Source organism: Gigantopelta aegis, chromosome 3 (assembly GCF_016097555.1).
Source record: "Gigantopelta aegis isolate Gae_Host chromosome 3, Gae_host_genome, whole genome shotgun sequence".
NCBI classification, from domain to species: domain Eukaryota; kingdom Metazoa; phylum Mollusca; class Gastropoda; order Neomphalida; family Peltospiridae; genus Gigantopelta; species Gigantopelta aegis.
The window spans coordinates 16,939,636-16,963,390 of record NC_054701.1 but is presented as its reverse complement, the minus strand read 5'-3'; the positions used below and the strand labels follow the sequence as shown (position 1 = coordinate 16,963,390).

At 35.6% G+C, this 23,755-nt stretch overlaps 2 protein-coding genes across 2 annotated transcripts in view; one reads left to right on the top strand and one right to left on the bottom strand.

The window, feature by feature from the left end:
- The window catches only part of LOC121367602 (importin-9-like), a 29,876-nt gene extending 24,273 nt beyond the window's left edge, over nucleotides 1-5,603 (bottom strand). Inside the window, exons 1-4 of the mRNA XM_041491875.1 lie at nucleotides 5,471-5,603; nucleotides 2,506-2,654; nucleotides 1,749-1,950; nucleotides 737-825 (exon numbers count right to left, since the gene is read on the bottom strand). Coding sequence (XP_041347809.1) covers nucleotides 737-825; nucleotides 1,749-1,950; nucleotides 2,506-2,654; nucleotides 5,471-5,603 — 573 coding nt within the window. The remainder of the gene's footprint in view (nucleotides 1-736; nucleotides 826-1,748; nucleotides 1,951-2,505; nucleotides 2,655-5,470) is intronic.
- Nucleotides 5,604-8,726: 3,123 nt separating this feature from the next.
- On the top strand, nucleotides 8,727-23,011 carry LOC121367601 (dolichyl-diphosphooligosaccharide--protein glycosyltransferase subunit 1-like). Its single transcript, XM_041491874.1, has 10 exons — nucleotides 8,727-9,048; nucleotides 10,560-10,609; nucleotides 12,455-12,764; nucleotides 13,194-13,400; nucleotides 13,987-14,179; nucleotides 14,566-14,665; nucleotides 16,967-17,105; nucleotides 17,646-17,765; nucleotides 20,750-20,995; nucleotides 22,530-23,011. The coding sequence occupies exons 1-10, from the start codon at nucleotides 8,800-8,802 to the stop codon at nucleotides 22,710-22,712; spliced, it is 1,797 nt and encodes a 598-aa protein (XP_041347808.1). The 5' UTR covers nucleotides 8,727-8,799; the 3' UTR covers nucleotides 22,713-23,011.
- The last annotated feature ends 744 nt before the right edge of the window (nucleotides 23,012-23,755 follow it).

Here is a 23,755-nt window from a genome sequence, read left to right as displayed (position 1 = left end):
ACAGTAAATACAAATAACTTTTAATTTTGGGATAACAATACAAAACTTGTATATTTAATTATGAATTAGAGTTTAGAAACGTTTTTTTAATGTGACAGAATGTAGCTAGCGTTTTACAAAAAATAGACGTCATGTATCTTGTATGACGTCATACGGCAAAAGCCTTGCTAGGTTGATGATACTTTATTTGCGTACACAAAACTAGAATAAATAAGGATTTTCCGAATATTCCTGTAGGATTGCAGGATAAAAGAAACAGCTGGTTACTGTCTTAAGATATCGGCTTTATCCCGCTCAGGTCCAATGGCGAATGCAGCCCAGCAGAGCCTCGCTGCATTCGCCATTCTAACCTTCGCAGGATAAAGCTGATATCTTAAGACAGTAATCAGTTATTCCCTATATACAACAGCTATAAAATTATATTAATACCTGTGGTCTACAACTTTATCACTGGGCTATGTCCTGCCCCTATTACTGGAGTAATCAGTGAAAGTAGTCGGACGAACCAGTAAAGAAGTTGCTGGGTAATTACTGCTTTGATTGAATGGGGGCAATTAAAGACATCAAGTTTGATTGTGTCATAAAATAGAATACTACTGCTTGCGAAATGTGCAATTTTGTATCACACTTGTCTTATGTGGTAAGTCTTCAGATTATATTAAAGGAGAAATAAATCATCCTGAATAGAAAACATAAACCATCCTCTATTTATTTTACACAAGAACAATGAACTTACGTCAGCAGCTATAAATATCTTGTACATTTCTGGCAGAATTATGGGAGCCACATGTGTAATCTGTGTGTCAGTCACATCTTGGCAAAATTCTGAAATAAAAACAAATCAACAAATATAGAGAGCAATAAATAAATAAATAAATAAATAAATATTCTTGTATAGACATATCATTAAACAATAAGTCTTCTGTCAAAAGAAGTTCTTGGTGTGGAAATAAAAAAATTATTTACATTCATATTAACCTTTTTCTCCCAATGTGCAATTAATAAATGATCTCATTTGAAGTGATCTTTTCCAGTTGTTAAATTATGCTTAAAATTAAAATTACACTTCCTGGTACAGTAAGACCAAGATATTTTGATATTAAAATACTCCGAGACTATGACTCTTCTTCATAAGTGCAGGGTTTATTTTTCGAATTTGACTTGACACCCATGGTTTTGACTTTGGGAATTTTTATTTAAAAACAATCTTATTAAGCTAAGTGAGAATTTAAAAGAGAAATACTAAACATGAACTAGTATTTATTCAAATTAATTTATCTATTTTGCATTATGAAATGTTATGGGTGAGGGAGGGAAGGGGTGTTTGCCAAATGTTATGTACTGTTTTCAAAGATATTTTTATACCATAATAAGTAAATGGAATATTTACATTCAGATTGTGAATTTTTTAATCCAAAATTGGGAATAAAAAACAACATAGCCTTTAGAGAATGGTGGGGAATGATGCCGATGATTGGAGTGTAGAAAAACAGATGATAATACCCAGACTTTTTAATCTACCTGATTATTTGTAAAAAAACCAAAATGTTTTAATGCATGGTTCAAACATAACAGCAACTGCTGCAGTTGTGATATGAATGGCCATAGGTCAATTGCTATGTTTAGTCGCTGCATACAAATTATTGCCGTCAGTTGAAGATATGATATTTGGTTTTTTAACATTGTTACAAAAGTTACTGGTTTAGTTAACAAATTGTTAAGTTCCATTTGTGATGCCTTAAACCCACCTGAGAGAACTCTCATGGCCCCGTGCACGGCATTGGTGTTTCCGCTGGTGAGAGCCTGCATGAGGATGTCAAACAGGTCGGGCCACACCTCGGGCCAGTCCCAGTGAGCTATGGCCGACATGGCGTACGCGATGCTTGTCCTCACCTTGCTCACAGACTCGTACAGACCCTGCGGCAACAGCTCACGGATATGCTGTTTCGCCTGAAACAAAATGTGATTTTAATATACAGTATGACGACCACAGCTTTCCGAGAAAGAAGGTCCTGTAACTCCATTTCAAGCTTTATCCAAAAAGCTTGTCATTTCATGGCTAGCTCTGGCACTCGCAAAATTTGCCAATTGCAAATTTTAAGAACAAGTGGCGAATTTTATTTTAATTTGGCAAAATAAATTCATTGAATAATTGATATTTTATTAGAAAATAACTAGGATTTTGCAATTTTTTAAGTTTATTAGATAATTTAACAAATTTTTCTGCTCACCCAGAGTTAGCCCTGCATTTCAACAACACAAAGTGTTGACAACTGAAGAAACACTAAGCAGACATTTTTCACTATGTGTGAATATTGCCATTTCATTTATATACTGATCAATTTTGTTTTACAATACTTTACTTCGTTTCAGGAAAACAAGTAATTTGTGGTCAGTAATTAGAGACTGGTTATATTCTCTAATTACTGACAACAAATTACTTGTTTTCCTGAAACGAAGTAAAGTAAAACATCACACTTCCCGTTTCAATACACATTAACATACCGCATCGATGGTCTCGGGTGATCTGAATTTATCGGAATGCTGGCTCCAATGAGCTTCTACATACTGCTTGAGCAAGACCGATGCCAGCTGACGTACGGCTAACAGTCCACATGTGTCAATTGTTATCTCAGCCAAGTGCACTCCAAATTCTGAAAATATAACAAAAAAATTATTTTTATCGGAAACTGTTTTATTATATATATATATTATTTTCGTTGAATAGTTGTACTTGATATAATAATCATGGGAAATGAAATTTTGGTCTGTGATTTTACCGACACGGTCCTGGAAATTATAGTTTCCGTGAAACCCCGAGGGTCAATATGTCCTGCGAATTAAAAAATATGACCTGCTAAAAATAAGACAGCACAGGGTGAGGGGAGCATTTGGAGCATTTGGGATAATGTGTGAAAAATTTGAATTTGTGATGTATTTTAGAGCATTATTGATTAAAATAGAACAGATTCATAAGCTAAATAGCAGATGAAATAATCATACACGATCAGTGTTTTGAAAAATGACTTGCGATTTTTTGGTAGTTTGAGCACATGATTTCTAATTCACCTGCTAGGTATTAAAAAAAAATTGACAGCTTTTCACAGGCTCATATTATGAGTCCTGCCTTCATTTATTTGTGTAGTTCTTAACCATATGTCATGTGTTGTTAAAATATTTCTTTCTTTTGTTCATTAATAAAACATTTTAATATCAGACCGTACCACAAAAGGAGCATGTAAGGTCTATAGTCCTGAGTGGCATCATCTATTAGTAATGTGTATGTCATAAACAAATTCTTTCTAATTAAACATTTGTAAAATGTCACTGAATTTATAAAATGTCTTTCTAATTAGTTTTACTTTCATGCTATTTCAATATCCATGGGCACAGACATCTTGCAAATGTTTGGTATACTGGTTGGTCAGTTCATTTTGTTACTCGAGTCTTCCTATATATGCTAATGACCAATAGTTGCAGATCAGAGGTTTTACAAATGGCAATTTTGTGCTACAAGAGTAACTGCTTGAAAATTGCTTTTGGTAGGCTCAAAACTAAGAAAGCATTTTGTGAACAGCACAAACATTTTTGAGTCCTGCTTAGGACTGTTCCTGAATCCATCACATGGAAGAGGATGCATTTTGTTTTTTGTCTCTTACAAAATAAACATTCTTTTGAAATGGGTTATAAATAAAATCTGTATTGTTTATTTGCATAAAAACATCTTTGTTGCGACTGTTCCCAGATTATTATTCGGCATAATTTGGTTCCAAGTGATTTAGTAATCAACTCTGCTATGTAAATAGAACATGCTAATTCAATAACATTTATTCAACATTATGCACAAAAACCAGTCCAGTAACTCTCAAGTGCTCAGTTTCCTGAACATAACAAAGCTAATTCTGATGGTGTTTAAAAGGATGAGCATTCACAATCAGACTGGTGTTCATCGTATCCTATCCGTACATTCATTTAATGATACATACAAAAACTGGTCAAGAAAATGGCTTGCCATTCTGAATAGTGTAGTTCTCGCAAACAATTTAACTGGTTACTGGTATCATTAAGTAGGGATAAGGCTAAAATGGCACCACTACCAAAACGGAACCATTTTGATTGGTGAAAAGGGAACCAATTTGGCTATAATGGCACCTCAATGTTTTGGCGAAAATGGAACCTTTTTTTTTTTCAACTATACAATCAAGCAGTTCAAAGATTGATGCATTGTGTTATGTCTGGTCCGAACATCTATTCCGTCCCTGATATACTTAAAATAGTCTGTCTCATCCTCCTACAAATATGTTTTTTGTAAATAATTTAAAATAAAAGTAACAGTGTTTTGGAAATAATAAGATAATACTATTTTTGTGTGCAATTTAAAAAAATAAATACTTTAGTAATAATTTAGTTCAATGATTTAGTTCAATGAGCCGCTTGCTTAGGACAGAGGTAATTATGAGACAGGGCTGCCACAAACACTAGCTGGTGGTTAATTACATTTAACGCGCCTCGGTGGTGTTGTGGTTAAACCATCGGACATAAGACTGGTAGGTACAGAGTTTGCAGCCTGGTACTACTCCCACCCAGAGCAAGTTGTAACGACTCAGTGGGTAGGTGTAAGGCCACTACACCCTCTTTTCTCTCACTAACCACTAACCCACTGTCCTGGACAGAGAGCCCAGATAACTGAGGCGTGTGCCCAGGACAGTGTGCTTGAACCTTAATTGGATATAAGCACGAAAATAAGTTGAAAAATTAATTACGTTTACTATAAAAAGCAATACAACAAAACTTAAAATAACATACCAACAACAAAGGAACTTTTAAAATGTGTTGTTTTTATTAAATGTTGAATATGTAAACAACACGTTTTTTGCAAACACCTGTGGACAATTGTCTCCATATTGCCGACGTCTAGCTGCTATTACGTCCATCTCTCTTACATGGACATAAAAATAAAACAAAGTTATGATTAATATAGCCGTTGTTTTATTGAGCATATCATCGTTCACAACTTATGATTCTTGTTCTGTTTTCGCCATACATTTTTAAATATTTGGTACCGTTTCGGCTAACACTTGGTTCCGTTTTGTTCATAGATTTTGGTGCCGTTTTAGCCAATGCAAGGTTTTGTTTTTGTTTGGGACAGTTTGGGCACAGTGCCATTTTTGCTATAACCCATTAAGTGTGATAGCTTGTGTCCATGCCCTACTAACAATGCCAATGGTTGCTGGTCGGTTCTACCAGTCATTTTGTACCATATACTAATTTCGTACCATTGTAAAAAAGTATTTTGTACCCTCATGAAATAATGTGTTTTATCATTATTTATTTATTTGTGTTTTATTATTATTATTTTATTTTTATTATTATTTTTTTTTAACTTCATTATCTGTCCGAATTTAGAGTCAGCGAAGGTAAAGACAACGAATCACTAAAACACTGTTAGCTTTATCTGTTTATGCATCACCTTCAGTCACTTCAAGAACCTTTATTTGATTTTCGCCTGCCGTTCGAATAGCATGTTCAGGAGAGAGAATGGCTGTTAAACTTTCTAATAGGACTTCTTTCAGTGATCGATTTCTATCCCCAACTCCCGCCATATTTGTTTAAAATATATTTAAAATTTATGGAAATTACACTGAAATCGGATTTGAAAAACAAATAATTATTCCCCGTTAAACGTTGATATTCTCCAAATACTATAGTAATTATGTATTATTATAGTGTCTTTGAATATTTTTAGTAAATTCGAACGTAAATTAACTTTTTAAGAATAATATTATTTGTCAAATCCTAAATTTATTTATTGATATATGTTTTGTATAATACCATAAGCGGAAGAACTCCGAAAGGATACGATATTTTCCGATTGGTTGTTCAAGATGTCTTTCCGTTTTATTCGGAATCTCTCGGCTGAATACGGATACTTCGAAATTGTATCTATGGAAGCAAAATAGTATCACCCACAGATATTTTTTTATATTGCTTATTTTAAAAGTATTTCAATGTAATGTTTTTATGGGTATGTAATTCATGGTGAATCTTTACTTTTCACAATTAAAAATAAAAACAAATAAATCTTTCTTTTTTATATTGAAATTTTCTTCATATTTCTTAGATTTAAAAAAATAACTAGATGTTTTAATTTACAAGATATAATTATGAATTTTGAATTTTCGATAAAAAAAAATACAAAATACTTTATTTCCATCCTTACATATGGTGTATACATATAATTATACATATAAACACAGACTGGTGACCCAGCAATTTGTTGGTTTTTTGGTGTGGTTTTTTTTTTTTTTTGGGGAGGGGGGGGATGAATTCTTGGAACGAACGAGCATGGAAGGCGCAAGATACTAGCCTACCACTAGAGATTTTAGAGGCTCTGAAATACCTTTTTGCAGCCATTTCAGGGAGATTAGGGCCTATACTCTTAAAACTCATCAAACGGTTTGGGGGGGGGGGGGGCGGGCAACATTTTGCTATGTTAAATTTTAAAGACCACAACTTGAATTAGTAAGGACTTAAAGGGAGGGTCAACTCAAGCAAGAGCCTTATGTGTTGGAAAGATGCATACCCGGACCACCAACACATACTGACACTTTAACAAATGAAAAACGCGTAATTTTAGAGTTAATAAAAAAACCATGATTATTCCTGCTAACTGGGGGCAGCCATTTTGTTTCGTTTTTGTGACGTCTGGTGGTATAGCTTGGGGCGAAGTGACGTCAGCTCCGTCCAACTCCTCTGTAGAACGAAATAGAGTTCTAGTATTTTTCTCTTTTAAAAAATCCAAAGAAAAAAAAAATACTATTAGGCCTATTGGTAGGGTACGTTTGAGCAAAAACGACCACTCACGATACCCAAGTGATAATTTTCTTTTGTTTGGGACTACGTAATTGATCAGTTTTGTGATTTTAGATGGGAAAGTCTATTTGATCAAGGGTTTTACAGAATTACTTATAGTAATAAAGCAGGACGGCTGATAATGTCCATTACGATTTAAGGGGTGTCTACGCGGTTATTACACAATACCCTGTGATATTAGTAAAAATGGCACGTCTTTTTAGTGTGTCTAGACAGTGTCTGGGGACTGTCTAAATATACACCTGCCAATCAGGAGCCACGGAAACAAAAGACCAATTAACCAAGAAAACACTCCGATTATTATTTCAGTACGTGGGTTAATTTATGTACAAAACATAATACAGTTATTTCAACACTTTGACTATGGTGGTTTATTTTGTATTGAAAAATAATATATAATTGTTGCTGGCTTACTGGGATGGATATTATTACAGAACATTGTGATGCATCAGCAAAAATCAGGTATGTTTTGTTTCTTCAGTTCGAAGACTAATTCCTAGCATGACACGATAGGTACTACGTATACCACCAGCTCGCCAGAGGGCGTATTAACAAAATGGCTGCACCCGTTATATATAGGGGATCAGGCTAAAACGGAACCACTACCAAACGGAACCATTTTTGTTGGCGAAAATGGAACCATTTTCGTTGGCGAAAACGGAACTGATTGTGGCTATAACGGCACCTCACTGTATTGGCTAAAACGGAACCAGTACAACTGTTATTTTTAGCTTGAGCACGTGCTAAAATGATGTTTGACGTCACTAATCGAGGCCCTACTTGGAATAACAGTCAATAGATGTTTTGATAATCAAATGCTCCCAATCACAAGTTTCTCAAGTATCCACCAAAAGAGAGGAAATTCGTAACCAGTATCACAGCAATGCTAATCCAAATAGAAACGGCAGAGAACAGGAAAAGTAGCGAATGTTGAGGGGCCCTATTTTTTAGCTTTAAATAAATAAAAAATTAACATATAATCAACTAACCTGTATCACAACGTCTGTGTTGCCATTTAAAACAGCCTTCACACTGAAGTCCTTCCTGGCGCGGACGAACACACCTTTTGCAGGAGATACAAATATTACTCACTGTAAGCGCAGATGGATGGGAACTATATTAACGTGCCCATATCCTTACGGTTCGGGCACGCCTACCATGGATTCAGATTTTGTAGCTTTAATACCAATTTGATTAAACATGGACAAACCTTAGTGAGCATATATTGCTAATTAGTTCTAAATGGATAGCAGCTCTCCACATTGGGAGGCTGTGCGTTAAGTAAACAAGTAAGGGGATTCGGTTGTCATAGATCTTTTTTCCCTTATATAATAGCCTACAATTAAACTCAAAATACAATGGTTTGGAGGCTTGGACTTCTTATCAAGTTATATAAAGTTGTCATCAAAGGCAACTAACAAAGTTCATTAAAAAGTGTATGCCTTATATGCCTTAATTTTGGTTTTGATTTCGGTGCCGTTTTAGCCATCGATTTTGATGCCGTTTTAGCCCAACGCAGGTTCCGTTTTGTCCAATTTGGTTCCGTTTTCGCCTGGGCCCGTTTTGGCACGGTTCCGTTTTCGCTATAACCCATATATAGTAGCCGTCACATTTAACTGTTGTATTAATTAACAATATTTTATACTTGTTGATATTAAGCAATAATGTGCATTATATATCGTTGAATATGCATATCAGGCCAAATGACTTAATTGTCCCTTTCTTTAACTTGACTTTTTAAGATCAAGTAAGTTAACGTTTCGAGTGCTGAAAAACTGACCCTAATGGACTTCCATATTTTCCGAGGTTTACCGAATAATATGCCAGCAAGTCGGAAACGAAAGTGAGGCTCTAGCGTCCGCCAGACGAGTAGACGTGTTACACGTTTTACCGGCATTCTAATCATCAGTGTGAGAGACTTTCATCATGGAAAAACAGTTTTTGTATCTGTTTTTATGGACTGTTTTTGTTTCTGTATTATGCAAAGTTAATGAGGAAACAATTAACTCCAATCTTGTTAATAGCAAAGTGGAAAGAAAAATTGATATTTCTACTCATTTAGTGAAAATCTTCACCACTGTTACGATAGAAAATAAAGGGGCCTCTTCTGTGAAATCGGTTTTATTTGTCACAGAGCCCACATTAATAAATAAGCTTTCCTTCATAGGAGCTGTGGTAAGTCATTTTGTGCAGATATGTGTGTAGTAATATTTGATTGAAAAAGTGGGTTGGCAAAAGTGGAGCAGGCTTGGTTTCCAATCCCTAGTAACTAGTTACTAACTTTTCCCCACACCCCCAGGAGCTGATAATGCAGTCTTGCAGTGGAAGGACTCAGTTTGGTACTGTCAGATGTGTTGGTCCTTCCCCCTCCCCCAATTCAAACTAGACTTGAGTTGTTAGTATAAAATGTGCATTGATAGTAAGTGGTTTTTACATGTGTCCTTGACCCATTAACAAAAAGCTACATGCATGCTCAGGGTAGTCTGATACATTATTTTGCTAATTTTAATTGTTTCGAATGTCAAAATCCTATGGTTGTCAGTTTCTAAGCATCGGCACAATATTTTTTCCTATTCAAATAATTAAAAAATAATTATCGTTTGCTTACAAGTATAAAAATAAGTTTTTTCATTGTCTCAAGCTCTAAAATTTAGTGAGGCAATTATGCTGAGAAGTTGATGATATGTTACATAAAATTATACAACATACTAAAGCTTCATTTTCAGGCGATAAATTTCAAATAAGGAGACCAATTGCACACCTGCAAACAAGCAACATAAAACAAATAATATTCATGAGTAAAGCTAAATGATGTAAGGTGAATGGAGAAATGTATCTCACTTTCCATATTTGGTCTATGGCAAGTGACTCAATTATTTTGGCAGGGCTAGCAAAAAAATGTCAATCAATTTCTTAAATTGCAGAAACCAAGTTATTTCTGCCACAGAATTTCAAGTGATCACATAAAATTAGTTTGCCAAATTAAAAGATAATTGCCAGTTGTCATTAAATTTGGTGAGTGGAGGTTACACTTGGGGGGTTGGGGGGGGGGGGTGGAATTAGTTTTTGCCTTTTTGAATATACTAAGTAATGTAGCCACTATGGATTAAAATTTATCAATGGCTAGGGTGAGTCATGGGCGATTAATTACCAGAGCTAGTTCTGCATGGAGAATCCTGCGTGACCTATTTAAGATTGCATACAACCACTTTTTGTCTCACAGCACACAAAGTAAAAACGCAAAATATAGGTATTACTTTTCTATCGGTGGCAGCAACAGCATCAGCTTTTGTAGTTTTGCCTTAGATCCATTTCTTACAAACTATAAGTCCTAGATCAGTGAAAATTTGTTTATAATTGCACTTGTGGATGTTCATCTCAATGCACCAGAAAAGTTTATGGTAGGTGAGATATTTATTCTGCTTTAGAAACAACATTATAAATTACTACTGATCATTCAGTAAAGTTTACACTGCAATTTGTGGCGGCCTGATTTTCAAGTTATAATTGGCAGTGTCCTCTACAAATTGTCAATAGCTCTTGGAGACGAAATCAAATTTCGACTGCTTTAATGGAATGAGCTACTTTTCTATGTTTAGGAAGTTTACATATTTTACTTCTTTTATGCACTTGTATGAGTCTTTGTTTATAATTTGTGTCAAACCGATGTTCATCATATTTTTCAGTCCAAAGAGGAAAGACTGACAGTGTCTGAGGCTGCTGTGTCTGGCCATAAGTAAGTTTTTATTTACTGTTAATTTGGACTGACCATTTACTATTCTTGTACACATTATTAGAACATTTAGTAAGTAAAATTAAGTGATAGCCTTTTTTTATTTTCCAATTTTGTTAACAATGGCACTACACAGAGCTCAGAGAATTTATGGATTGCACAGAAATAAATTCAGGTAACCCATTTTCCTTTTTGCATAACACATGCGTCATTATAAATAGTGTAAAAAAAATGGGTTATGCAAAATTAGATTTGCAAGAGCAACACGTGAAAGAAATTTCAGTATGCAAGTTTCAGAGATTGCGACACAATTTTAAATTTAAAATAGTAGCTACTTATCAATTTTTAGTTGTTTATTAACTGTTAATATTAAACAAAATATTCCCAGGATGTAAATTGAGCAGGTTGTGATTTATGGGACAGGGATGTGTAGCAATGTTTACAGTACTTCAGCAATATGTAAAAATCTGATGTTGAAAACAAGCAAGGGAATACCTCGTGAGATGTAAAGCATTGTGTATGTATTACTTGGGTCATTCTGTGTCAAATCACCCCAAAAAACATATTTTAAACCCGACCATCTCAGATTTTTTTTATGAAACTAGGTATACTTGTTGATTGGGCAGAAATGGCCCCCTAAATTTTGAGATTTTCGGCCAAAATGGGCGTGCCTGTCAACCTTTGAACCCTCATATCTCAGGAACTACTGGGCCAGTCTTCATAAAATTGGTATTGTTGGAAAGGTAATTATTGTTCAGATTGGAGAATGTTGTGGTACATTGACCTTTTGACCTTTGTTATGACCTTGAAATTGACCTTGTGGATCACGTTACCTTGAGATGACCTTTCTTGAAATTTAATCTCCCACATGTTAACTAAAACATATAAAAGTTTCAGAGGTGTAATATTCTTTGTTTAGCAGCAATACACATTCAAAAATTGCATGTCCATGAAAATAACACCTTTTCTGCCATTAACGTCTGATTAGCTATACTGAAGTAAACCTGAATGACCAATTCCTGATGCTAGGAATCACCATCTCTCTTGAACACTGAGTAATACATTGTAGGCCTACATGCTATGATCATATGATATCAAACTACTTCCCTCATTGCCTTCTCACCAGTTCAGCAGTCGCAGAATCATTCGGTCACCCACTTCCCCCATAGTCTTGCAATTCTAGCATCATCCTTTTTACTCAGAGAGTACATTCGCCGAGAAGATGCAATAGAAAGTGCATCAATAACACAGAAGATGTTCCCTTCACTAATTCAACAAGTGTCTTCTTCATTTGGCCAGTGAAATAACTTAGAAGGTCTGTGAGGGTGCATGAAACGAATGAAGACGTCTCCATGCTCTTCTGAAATGTCCTCAACAAGCACAACCTATGCCTCATTGTCATACAGACAACAAACATAGTTTTGCTTCTTGGCTTCAATGGGAGGCTCCTCTGGTAACTCTGTCATATCATCCTCAGAATCCTGGACAGATACTAGTTCTGGTGGGTCACTCTGCAGGCTCAGCTTGTAGGCATGCATCTTTGACTTAGACACTGGAACTAACCAGTGAAGTTGCTGTGTTCCTTTGACCGTTTTAGCCACTTGAAACCTCCCTTGTAGTTCCAACTCATGCTTCCAACTAAAATTTAGAATTTGGTGCTGTGGGATCCCAATCAACAAGTATACCAAGTTTCATAAAAATCTGAGACAGTCGGGTTTCATTGGGTGATTTCACACAGAATGACCCACTTAAGTTCTAGACACTGGAGTTAAGAAAGTAATGAAACTTAATTTTGTATTTATATAAAACATTGTTGAAAATTGAAATGCAATGGATTGTTTTAAACAGGGACAAACAGTTCTGGAAAATTGCACTGCCCTTGGCGTTGGCCGCTGGCAAAAGTATCAGTATTGATGTGGAGACGATCTATGCCCATGTACTTACCGCACACCCCATCCAGATCACTCAGGCAGAGAAGCAACTTGTCCTGTTTGAGGCCAACCTGTACCTGTATTCCCCATACAAGACTGTGTCTCAGACCACCACTGTGACAACATCGTCATCCAACATAGAGTCGTACACCAAGACAAAGCCGTACTCACAGAGCGACAACACCATCAGTTATGGAGCGTACACCGATCAGCCACCATTTGCACAGGTATGTCGGGCAATGCTGACATTTGTTGTTGTTAATCATCTTTTTAATATATTGCTAGCAGGGCAGATAGTTTAAATTAAAAATTCCAGAACACAACTGAAAATTTCAAAAAAATATTTCTTTAATTTGAGATTTTAAAGTAGAGCACATTAAAAACAAGGTAATTGGTAAAGAATTGGCAGTATTCATACTATTCACAGTTATTCATATTTTTACCCAGCTATATATATTTTTCATTTGTTAGAATTATAATAATTCCCCCTACCTTTTCCACAAAAAAAATTCTTACCATTAAATTTGCATGTGATAGTAAACAAGATTATTGATGGTTGAATGATGTAGTTATTGAAGAATTAATTTTCAGTCTGCAAAAGTTTAAACTTTAAATTGTATTGTGAAAATATGTTGGCTCTTTTTCTGATTACGTAGTCTGACTTGAGAGTGCACGAAGAGAACAACAATGCCTTCCTGACAGTAACGAGTATTGAGCGGATCATCGAGGTCTCGCACTGGGGCAACGTGGCTGTAGAAGAACACATAGAAATGAGACACTCAGGGGCTGTCTTGAAGGGACCGTTTTCACGATTTGACTACCAGCGTAGCCAAGACGGCGTTTCATCCATCAAGACCTTCAAGGTAAGTTACAGATATTTACATTGAATTTCGGTATTCTTTTTTTTTGGTGTAATATATATATTTTGGAATTTTATCTCATAATCTTACGCTTCCAACCCAAAGCCTGTGATTTGCAGAAGCACTACATGCTGTTAAATTACAGCCTGTTTACACTATCTTAGGATTAATTGTTTTTCAGTGTAGGAGACTGGGGGAAAAGTAGTCGGCTATTTCCACTTAATGCTGTGTTTACGGCCTTGATGTGCACTCGGTCCTTAAGATCTCACTAATTTGGACACCTCAGGATTTTTGTAATAAGCACACCAAGATTTTTTTGAGTGCAGTATTGTTAAGAGTTGAACTTATTTGGAAATACATTTCAAGTTATTTTAATTTACTTACAGCTAAAGATTCCATTGATTTTGATGTGAAAGGGTTTCAGGTTAGCATGTTTGTACTTAATTTTGGCTTGCTCATTTTGGGCATACCCTTTTGGCTTTATCACCTTAGCTTTGGTGTAATCTAAAGCCCTGGCATCTCCTTATGTACTGATCTCTGATCACTCAAACCACTGTTTTTATTGATAGACACACTGTTTTCTTTGCAGACTGTTCTTCCTGCATCTGCCCGTGATGTTTACTATCGTGACGAGATTGGCAATATTTCTACGAGCAATCTGAGAGAGCTGGATGATTTTGTTGAGCTTGAACTGAGACCTCGCTTCCCTCTATTTGGAGGCTGGAAAACCAATTACTATGTTGGTTATAATGTACCCAGCTATGAATATCTCTACAACAAAGGTAAATTATTTTGTTACGTTTATTATTTTTTATTAAAGTTATGAAATCGTCGAACCATCTTAGGCTGACATAACTACAGCAAACATCATAGTGTCGTTATAACTTACAGTGGTTTTCATAGCACTAAGATAGCTTTGAAAATAATGGCCCAGATTGTATTTATGATGAATATGCTTAACTACATGCTGTTCTATTCAAGTCTGACAACACATAGTTTCAGGTAGATTAAGGGGTGAATGCCTTTTCAAACTGGACTGTAGGACTGGGTTAAAAAAAATTGAATCAAAATCTGACATCAAAGGTGACAAATTAAACCATCTGTAAATAAAAAATATATGTTGTATATGACTAGAAAATTATTCCTTTTTTTTTTTTTACTGTTTCAGGAGATAAGTATGCTCTGAAGATGCGATTAGTCGATCACCTCTATGATGATATGGTCGTTGATGAACTGACTGTGCGAGTCATCCTACCTGAAGGATCGAAGTATGTTGTTTGGTCTTTAAATTTAAGATATACAGGTCTTAACATTTCGAAATAGCAGGACAACCCATCTTCTGATGATAATTTCAGCCAAGAAATTTCAAATAAGGAAAGCAGTTCCACTAATGTTCAAAATAAATTTCATCTAAAGCAAAAGAAAGGTGAAAACACTCGGGCAAGTTCAAGACATTGCTTGCTTGTTGTAGAGAGGCCTGATGTTTAGTATTTAGTCAATTATTACAAAAAGAAAATTAACTGATACATACAATGGGCCAAATTTATGAAGCCTGTTTTTCTTTTATTCATGTAAATGCAGACCTGTCAACCTTTAGTCAAGAGAAAGCAGGTGTGTGTTGAAAAAGCAGGAGATTTATTAAGCACACGATTTAACACAACTTTTTAAAAAGTACTACAATAAGTTATATGAACGCTACATAATGTCATGTATACTTGTCAACCTTAGTTATTGGCATTAAAAAAAAAAAAAAAAAAAAAAAAATATATATATATATATATATTAAATTTTATTTTAAAATATTATTATAATTTAATACATATTTTTAAAAATAACTCTTATCCAAACTTCTTAACACTAACAAATTTACACATTACGGTATTACACTTCAGGTTGCATCATTGTTATTTGTGTTTCGTGAAAAGTAGACCCAAGATAAATTTATATAGGCCTAAATCTTATAAATTAATATTCAGTTGTTACTACAATAAGGTACAGTGGTGTGGTACTTATTTAAAATCACCATAACCATGCAATAAACATTGTATTTCCACTACCATTTCTACTAATCATAAGTAAAAGCTCATTACTGACATTGTGTGAAATATACCGAAATTATACCTATTTCCGTGAGTAACGTTATGTCAAACACAAGATTTATTAATCGTAGGAAAATAATCCCTTGAAGTGTACTCTTGTTACTAACATTTTATTGCACAAACCTACAAATCTAATTGATACAAGTAGTGTTTATACAGCTAATTTGTCTTTCTGTTGTCTTGCTTTGACGTGTTATTTTGACATCGTGTGTATTGATGCATGTGTTCGCCGTCTACTCTGGCACTTCCGGCCATAGAACTTTGCTTTATGTAATCCAGTGGGAAGACATTTTACGAGTCGGAGGTGTTATTAGGACTAAATTGGATAGTTTTATATATGGCAACACTAGAGTCACTGATTTTCCGCGATCACGGAATCGCGGAAATACCTATCTGAAACGGAATTCCCGATTTTTTTCCAAAACATTATTTAACTTTAAATAGCGCATTTGATTAATTAAAGTTTATCTAGACTTTTTACCAGTCGTGTTTTCTTCGCTTATTCCCAGCGATTTAACGGGAAAAACCGAACATTGTGAGCTAAAATTGTCCGATATTTACTCAAGTGAAAGATATATTATGTTATGTTTGCTTATTAATTTTTAACATTTGCGGCATTGCCATATTTCCGATCTCACAAAGGAATGCAGTAATTGCATATTGTATGCCAGGCTTTGTTCAAAATAAATTATACAAGGGAAGTCGTTTATAGTGTGATCGTTTGTAATTATTTTCCCGATCATATCGTAAAGAAAACCGAAAATGTCCGAAGTCTGTGTCGTTAAAAGTTAAATTCCCGTGTTTTTTTCAAAATTACAAAATGCTTTCTGCCAAACAACGTTACACTTTGCCCATTCAAAAGATAACCCCAGATGCAAGAGTGGCACAATTTCCAGAAGATATGTATTCAGACGGATCACTTTTATTGTGTAAATTATGTCACCACAGTATTGATTATTTGAGAATTGACACATTTCTAGTTTGTGCAAGTTCACTTTCCTGACAAGTTACTTGTTTAAATTTAAACCAAAAATAAATACAAACTACTGACATGTTTTGCCTCATTGCATATTATTTATTTTATACCAGCAATTAATTGCAGTGTGTGTGTGTGTGTGTGTGAAACAAAAACAGAATTTGTTTAATACTGCAACGGAAAAAACCGGAATTTGTAACATTATGAAACGGAAAAGGGAAAAATCTGAAACGGAAAATCAGTGCCTCTACAACACTGAATGTCAATACACAGCCACGGTAGCTTGAATTTTTTTTATGCTTAGAAAATAATGATTTCCCAGGAGAAACGTTTTTCCCGCGGGAGACTTGATTAAATACCGGGAGTCTCCCGCAGAATCCGGGAGGGTTGACAGGTCTGTGTAAATGTATGTAGTTAAAAGCGTGTAAGAAAAAATAGGGCTTTGTAAATTTGGCACCATAACTTTTTTTCATGCATTGTTCTTCCTTTTCCAGGAATATTGAGTTGAAAACCCCGTATCCTATAAAACGTGACAAGGATAAACTTCACTATACCTACCTCGATACCATGGGACGCCCGGTGATCATCATGTACAAGAACAACCTTGTAGAACAGCACATTCAAGACTTTGAGGTGAGTTCCAAGTAGATTCAGGTTTTGAAGTAAAAAAGCAAGATATAGGTATTATTTTTCTCCTGGTGGTGACAGCATTAAAGTTTTGCATTTATATCCATTTCTCACAAACTATAAGTCCTAGATTGCTGAAACTTGGTTTATAGTTGCTCCTTATGGTGTTCATCACAGAGCACCAAAAAAGGTTTATGGTAGGCGAAACATTTAATTCTGCAGAATTAATGTTTTTTATGTTTATGTAATAGATAATCATTATTTTTTATTTTATTTTTTTATGTGATGTGTCAATAACAGGATGTAATAGCAAGTCCGATTCGTAAGTTGATTTTATTGATCAGTACACATCTGGTATAGCTTTATCATGTATTGTTATGGGTCAAGTTTGACTTTCGTGGTGATTTATCAATTTTGATAGAAATATATCCCTTGAATTTACAAGAGGAATTTTTTTTGGGTGCGGTAGGGACATATATTGCTTTAGCAGTACTCACTGAATGCTTGTTTGATTATGTAATTTTTTTTTTTTCCCCTATCTTACAGCTCCATTACTCGTTCCCCAAGCTGCTGCTACTTCAGGAACCTCTGCTTGTAGTTGGAGCCTTCTATCTCCTCTTCATTCTGGTCATCGTGTATGTCAGACTCGACTTCTCAATCACCAAGGTAACCTTCCTGAATCCAAGTTTTGCCAGTATATTTATCGGTTACAGAGTTACCCAGCCTGAAAGACATGAATTTATCTAGGATCTTTATCAACGGTCCCAGGTCTGATGTGATTGGGGAAAAGCATGAATATGTTTTTATCCACTGAATAATGCAGTACACCGCTGTTAATTTATTAGAACAGACATAATTGGTAATTTTTAGTTCAGAAATATGTAATTTTCAGTACTACTGTAAAATCATTTATTTTCGCGGGTACTTAATTTTCGCGCAATTCGCGCAAAAACATTTAGCGCGAAATTTACAACCCCGTGAAAAATTAATCTATTCTAATTTGATCACCAAATTGTTACTAGAGGACCTGATTATAGAAATGTACAATTCCCAAACGTTCAAAAGAACACAGATATGGACCCAGATATATATGGTGTGTAACAAAATCATTTTCAATTAATTTATTACAAAACAAACAATGCATGTAATACAGTGATTGAGGAACAACATACACGGGAAAAGGAATTAAACACTGCTTACTAGTAGGTATTTAAAGTTCTTACGTAAGAATGAAGTTGGTGAAACTTGCCCATCTATTGTTAGTCACTTTATGTCAATCAACAAGAATGCCGGCTTTGCGAAAACCATTCATGATCAGATTCTTTTTCTTTGATACAATCTCACACACTTCAGTTAGCCACGGTGCATGAATTGGTTTAACAATGCTGGTTTTTATGTCAACATTCACACTTTTAACACTGTCCTCATTTTCAGACTCTTCCTCGTTTTCATCCAATTTTTTTCCAACTTCACTTGCGTACCACACATGAAAGCACCGTTTCAATTCATTTTTGAAAATTCTGTTGACGGTTAAATCCATTGGCTGAAGCTGATCCGTACAACAAGCAGGAATGTACACAATCGAAATGTTTTTTGTTTGTGAACAGTTTGCATATTTTCTCTGTTCTGTGAGCTTTGTAAACGTCAAAAAGACACAAGGCTTTTTGATCACGTGGCAGGCCAAGTTCTTTTCGGGTCGAGGTCACATACGGGTCAATGACGTTCTCAATAAACTGGAGCATGCTCGATTTGTTACTCCAATGTGTTTCTGTGTGAGTAACGTCCCAATCATCAGGAAAGTTTATATTTGGATGGCACCGGTCTGTTTTCCCCGCATAGATTACCTGTGGTGGTAACATCTCTCCACTCTTAGTGATTGCTAGCAAAGCCGTAATTTGACGTTTGTCGTCGATGCCCGATATCGTCACCTGTTTTGCACCTCGTTGTTCCATTGTCCAATCGCCCCCGGGAATGAGTGAAACTCCAGTCTGGTCCCAGTTGATTATCAACTTGTCAGGAATAGAATCTTTACTCACGGCATCAGACACACGTTTAAGAAACACCTTCTTAATCTCCTCGGAATCACAAGGGAGTTTTTTCACGTCTTATGTCCCTTTACGTTTAACAAACCCCATCCGACGCAGCAATGATCTAGCCCAAGGAACAGTTAACTCTACGTCACCTCCGAATTCTTTTAACATGGATTTGTGTCTTTTCCGTAGAATTCCATCTGCTGCCGCCAACATTTATTACTACTCCTGCCAGTCGTGTCTTTTTAATCCAGAGTTTTTCTTCTTCTTCTTTATCTCCTAACTTTGGTCGTTGCCCTCGCTGTGCTTTAACCAGTTGACGTGGCGTAGCACCTGTGCGTGTCTGCTCTTTTAAGAAAGCCTTTTTCATGCTTCTTACGGTCGACTCGGAGAGTTTTTTGTTCAGTTCAGTTGAAAACTTTCTTGTGGCCTTCATGACTCCTTTTTCAATAGCATAGACAGCTATTTTTGCCCGTACGTTTTCATCATAATTTTGATATTCACCACGCTTTCTCTTTTTTGGATTTTCTTTTGACGTCAGCTTGTCAACTGACGTGTTTGCTGCGACTATCGTTTCTGCCTCGTTTTCAGTCTTGCTTTCACGTGGATTTGGCAAGCCGGGCGTTTAAGTTGGGGTGAATTTTTTAACCACAAGAGTAAAGACATTTTGGATGGTAGTGATTTACAAACGATCTACGCTTCTATATATAACGACTAAACACAAGCAGCCATTTATTTAATCTTAAAGAGGCCCTTTACCTGTGAAACCCTAATCGTTTGATCTGGTAGAAAGCCTACACGATCAAACGATTGTTTTTGGATCGTCTTAATTGTTCACTGTATAAACACTCATACTAATTTTGTTAATTTTAATTTGTTTGGTTTAATCCGGTGATGCACGAAATATTAATTCCGCAAACATGACTAATTTCTTTTAGCGCGAAAATTACACCCATCGAAAATAAATGATTTTACAGTACTTTCTTTGGGAAAGGGGCCCATATTCGGACCCACAGAATGCCTGGATAAATCCCTGAAAGATATTGGTTATCAGTCATAACACATTGGATTACAACTGATTGTCAAAACGATTGTGAGATTATTATTATTGTTAGTATTAAAATACTAAATGCTGAAGTATCTTGAAAAAGGGTTGAACTGAACCCCTGTGGAGCAGTCTATTGTACAATGGATTGATAATGGTAAATTTTTTACTTTGGGAACAAAAAACTTCATTGTCAATGATGTTGCGAGAAAATCTTTAAATTTCCAAAATAATACATATCAGTTACCATTCCTTTGATATGAATAAAATATGCATTGTTCTCTCCCAGTAGTCGACCTGAAATATAGGTCAAGAGCAATTGGTCATTTTATATTGGTTATTTGTCACTCGTTGCTGTCTTAGATGTTCAATGATGTGATTTTTCAGCTTTTTTGTGTGTAAAATATTTTGATCTGAAAAGCAAAAAAAAAAAAAAAAGACCTTTATTTAGATATAATATAGAGGTTTTAGCTTTTTAAAGATACAAAATGTGAGGTCAATAACATGTCATGATTTCCTCTGCCCACTATTTAAAAAATTGTACTCTGTCACAGAAATGTTATCTTTTGTTTCAGGACGAACTGAAGGAAAGCCGAATGCGCATATCGAGTTTGATCGAAGAAGTGCAGAGTACGCAGGACAAACGGAGCGCCCTCTACCAGAGCTATGATGATGCCATCAACAAGTTCAAGGCCAACAAGGATGCGAGTCAGCTGCTGTCGAGTCGTAAGAAGATTGACGCAGACTACAAACAGCTGACTCAACAGATCCAGAACTTACATGCTCAACTCAAGCTGGAGACATCGGATGCTGCCGAGAAGGTTGTTACCATTATTGTTTTTATGTGATTACATCCGGGGCTGAATCTAACTCAATTAGTAGTGTTTGCCTGCTTACCTCATAGAACCCATTGGGATTTTCAGGTCCCAGTCAGTGGCTCTGGTATTTACTGTCGTTTCTGAAAGTGCATAGAAAAGATCCCTTGCTGTTAATGGGCAAATTTATCAGGTTACCTCATTACCATTAACAAATATTTGGCATTTTTTAGCCATGGTCAATTAATTAATGTCTCTAGCCTGGTGGTGTGTATTAGTTGCTAAATAATGTTATTCTGGTAAGTGACGTCGTCTAAGCTGTGTGTATCGCATGTCTCGTTGGAAGTCATTGTCAGATTTTATGTTATTTGATGGTGGGTGATAAATAAAATACCAGACTCATTTTCATTAGATAATATTTTTACAAAACTCATGAACTTCCCATGGTATTCGACCTCACTCTTATTCGATCAGATACTAACAATGGAAGATCATTTGTTTCGTAAAAATTAGTGTAGTATTCTATATTTAACAGATGTTTGACTTCCAATAGCTGATTAATAAATGTTTTGCAAATTATGAAGTATATACATCTGTTTAGTAAAGTTGCATATGGTTATGGGATAAATACCTGGATCCAATATCACAAAAACATTGTAAGCCTAGTTTAATCTACGACAAAAACAATTATTATAACTGGTATAGTACAACAAATTTAGAAATACACAATTCATTTCTTTTCATCATTAAAATGCTCCATCTTCCGTAATAATGTTTCTGCATGAAATAGATGCCAAACCTGCATAAATGTATGCCCTATATAACTGCTAATCGCAGGCATAAACTGGGGGCGGGACGTAGCCCAGTGGTAAAGCGTGCGGTTGGTCTGGGATCGATCCCTGTCAGGGCCCATTGGGCTATTTCTAGTTCCAGCCAGTGCACCACGACTGGTATATCAAAGGCTGTGGTATGTACCACTGTGTCTGTGGGATGGTGCATATAAAAGATCCCTTGCTGCTAATCGAAAGGAGTAGCCCATGAAGTGGCGACAGTGGGTTTCCTCTCAATATCTATGTGGTCCTTAACCATATGTCTGACGCCATATAATCGTATATAAAATGTGTTGAGTGCGTCGTTAAATAAAACACGTCTTTCATGGCCCGTTGTAAAATATGATTGCAAAGAATATTTATCTATTCCTCACCTAGAAGTAGAATAGTCTTTGAATATTTATTCATTAATTTGTTTATTTGTTTGGTTAGTATATAGCTTGGTGGTAGGGCACTCATCTGAGGTGTGATGGGTCAATGACATGTTTATTTCTCCCAGTCCCAACCAGTGCATCAAAGACTGGTATGTACTGTCCTGCATATGAAAGTGCATATAAATATAAAAAGCTCCCTTGTTGGATGTTTGGGAATCTATGTAGTAGTTTTTCTTTTCTTTTTTCTCTCTTCTCTTTAACTAAAAATAACTGTTGGACACCAAATAGCTGTATATTTCTTTCCTTTCCATAAATTTTAAAATAATTTTTCTCCAGGTGTCCGAGCTGCAGCGTCTTGACAGCAGCTACAAAGAGCAGATAAACCTGGGGATCAGTCTGGCCGAACGTCTTGTCCACAACAAGATTGGTAAGCAGCAGTACCTGGAGAGTGACAAGAGTGTCAGTGGCAAGAAAGAGGAAATTTACCAGAAGATGGAAACGTTAACCGCCCATCTGTAGCACACTGTCTCTAGCTAGCTCAGTTAGTTTTAACTTCTTGACATTCATGTGGAAAAATCATTAAAAATTGTTTTGTTTCTTGTTTAAAAATTTCATTTTTTTATGGTGAATTAAGAAGCATATCTGTTTATATGCATGATTCGCATTCACAACTTTCATTGATATCAGAATAAATCATGTATATCATTGTCTTGTTAAGTGTTCTAATTCCTGTCAGCTAGTTCAAGCATACATTTTCTTTACATCTTTGTTTTAATGTTGTAAGCAAAATGTCTTTAAAATAAAATAATTGTACGAAGTCCAAGTTTTTGTGATTCTGCTACTGATGTTTTGAAGATTTTAAAAATCCCATAGCCTACTTTCCTTTGTCACCTTTGAATCTTCTCCTGATTTGTGTACTACTTATATCTTTTAGCTTTTGCTATCCACATCCTAGTTCTTGTCTCATTACATGTTTCTTGTGACTGACTGTATTCCTATCCGATTTTACTCCATACGTCCACCAGTTATTAGCGCTGTGGGTTATACTAGCTTTATTAGAAATACAGGACGAGGATACCAGATTAAGATCAACGACAGTCACTTTTTGCACCCTTAATTCAGGGTAGTGCACAAAGACTGCACCTGTGGGGAAATTTAAAGACCTAGGTGATAGTGTGAATATTTTATAAGATGGATATGGTCCAACTTATAAAAGAAATTGAATAGTTTTCTGTTAGAGAAGAATGATAGGAAAAGGGTGATAAATCCAATGTCTTGACAGGATTGTAACCTCTTCCACATCATCTGTCCAGCATCTTAACCATTGAATCATGGTGCTCGCAGCTGTTTTCATTAACATGGAGCTGAATTTACAAAGCCTGCTTTAGACCAACCTAATTAAAATTAGCTCCACTATTACATGTGGATCTAACACCAGCCAGTTGGAGCTCATGTCCACCAATCAAAACCTTACTTGCAGAATCCTGCCAGTGATTTAAAAATTTGAAAACATTCCAAATTATCCTGAGGGTATACGACATGTTTCGTGTGAATTATGAATG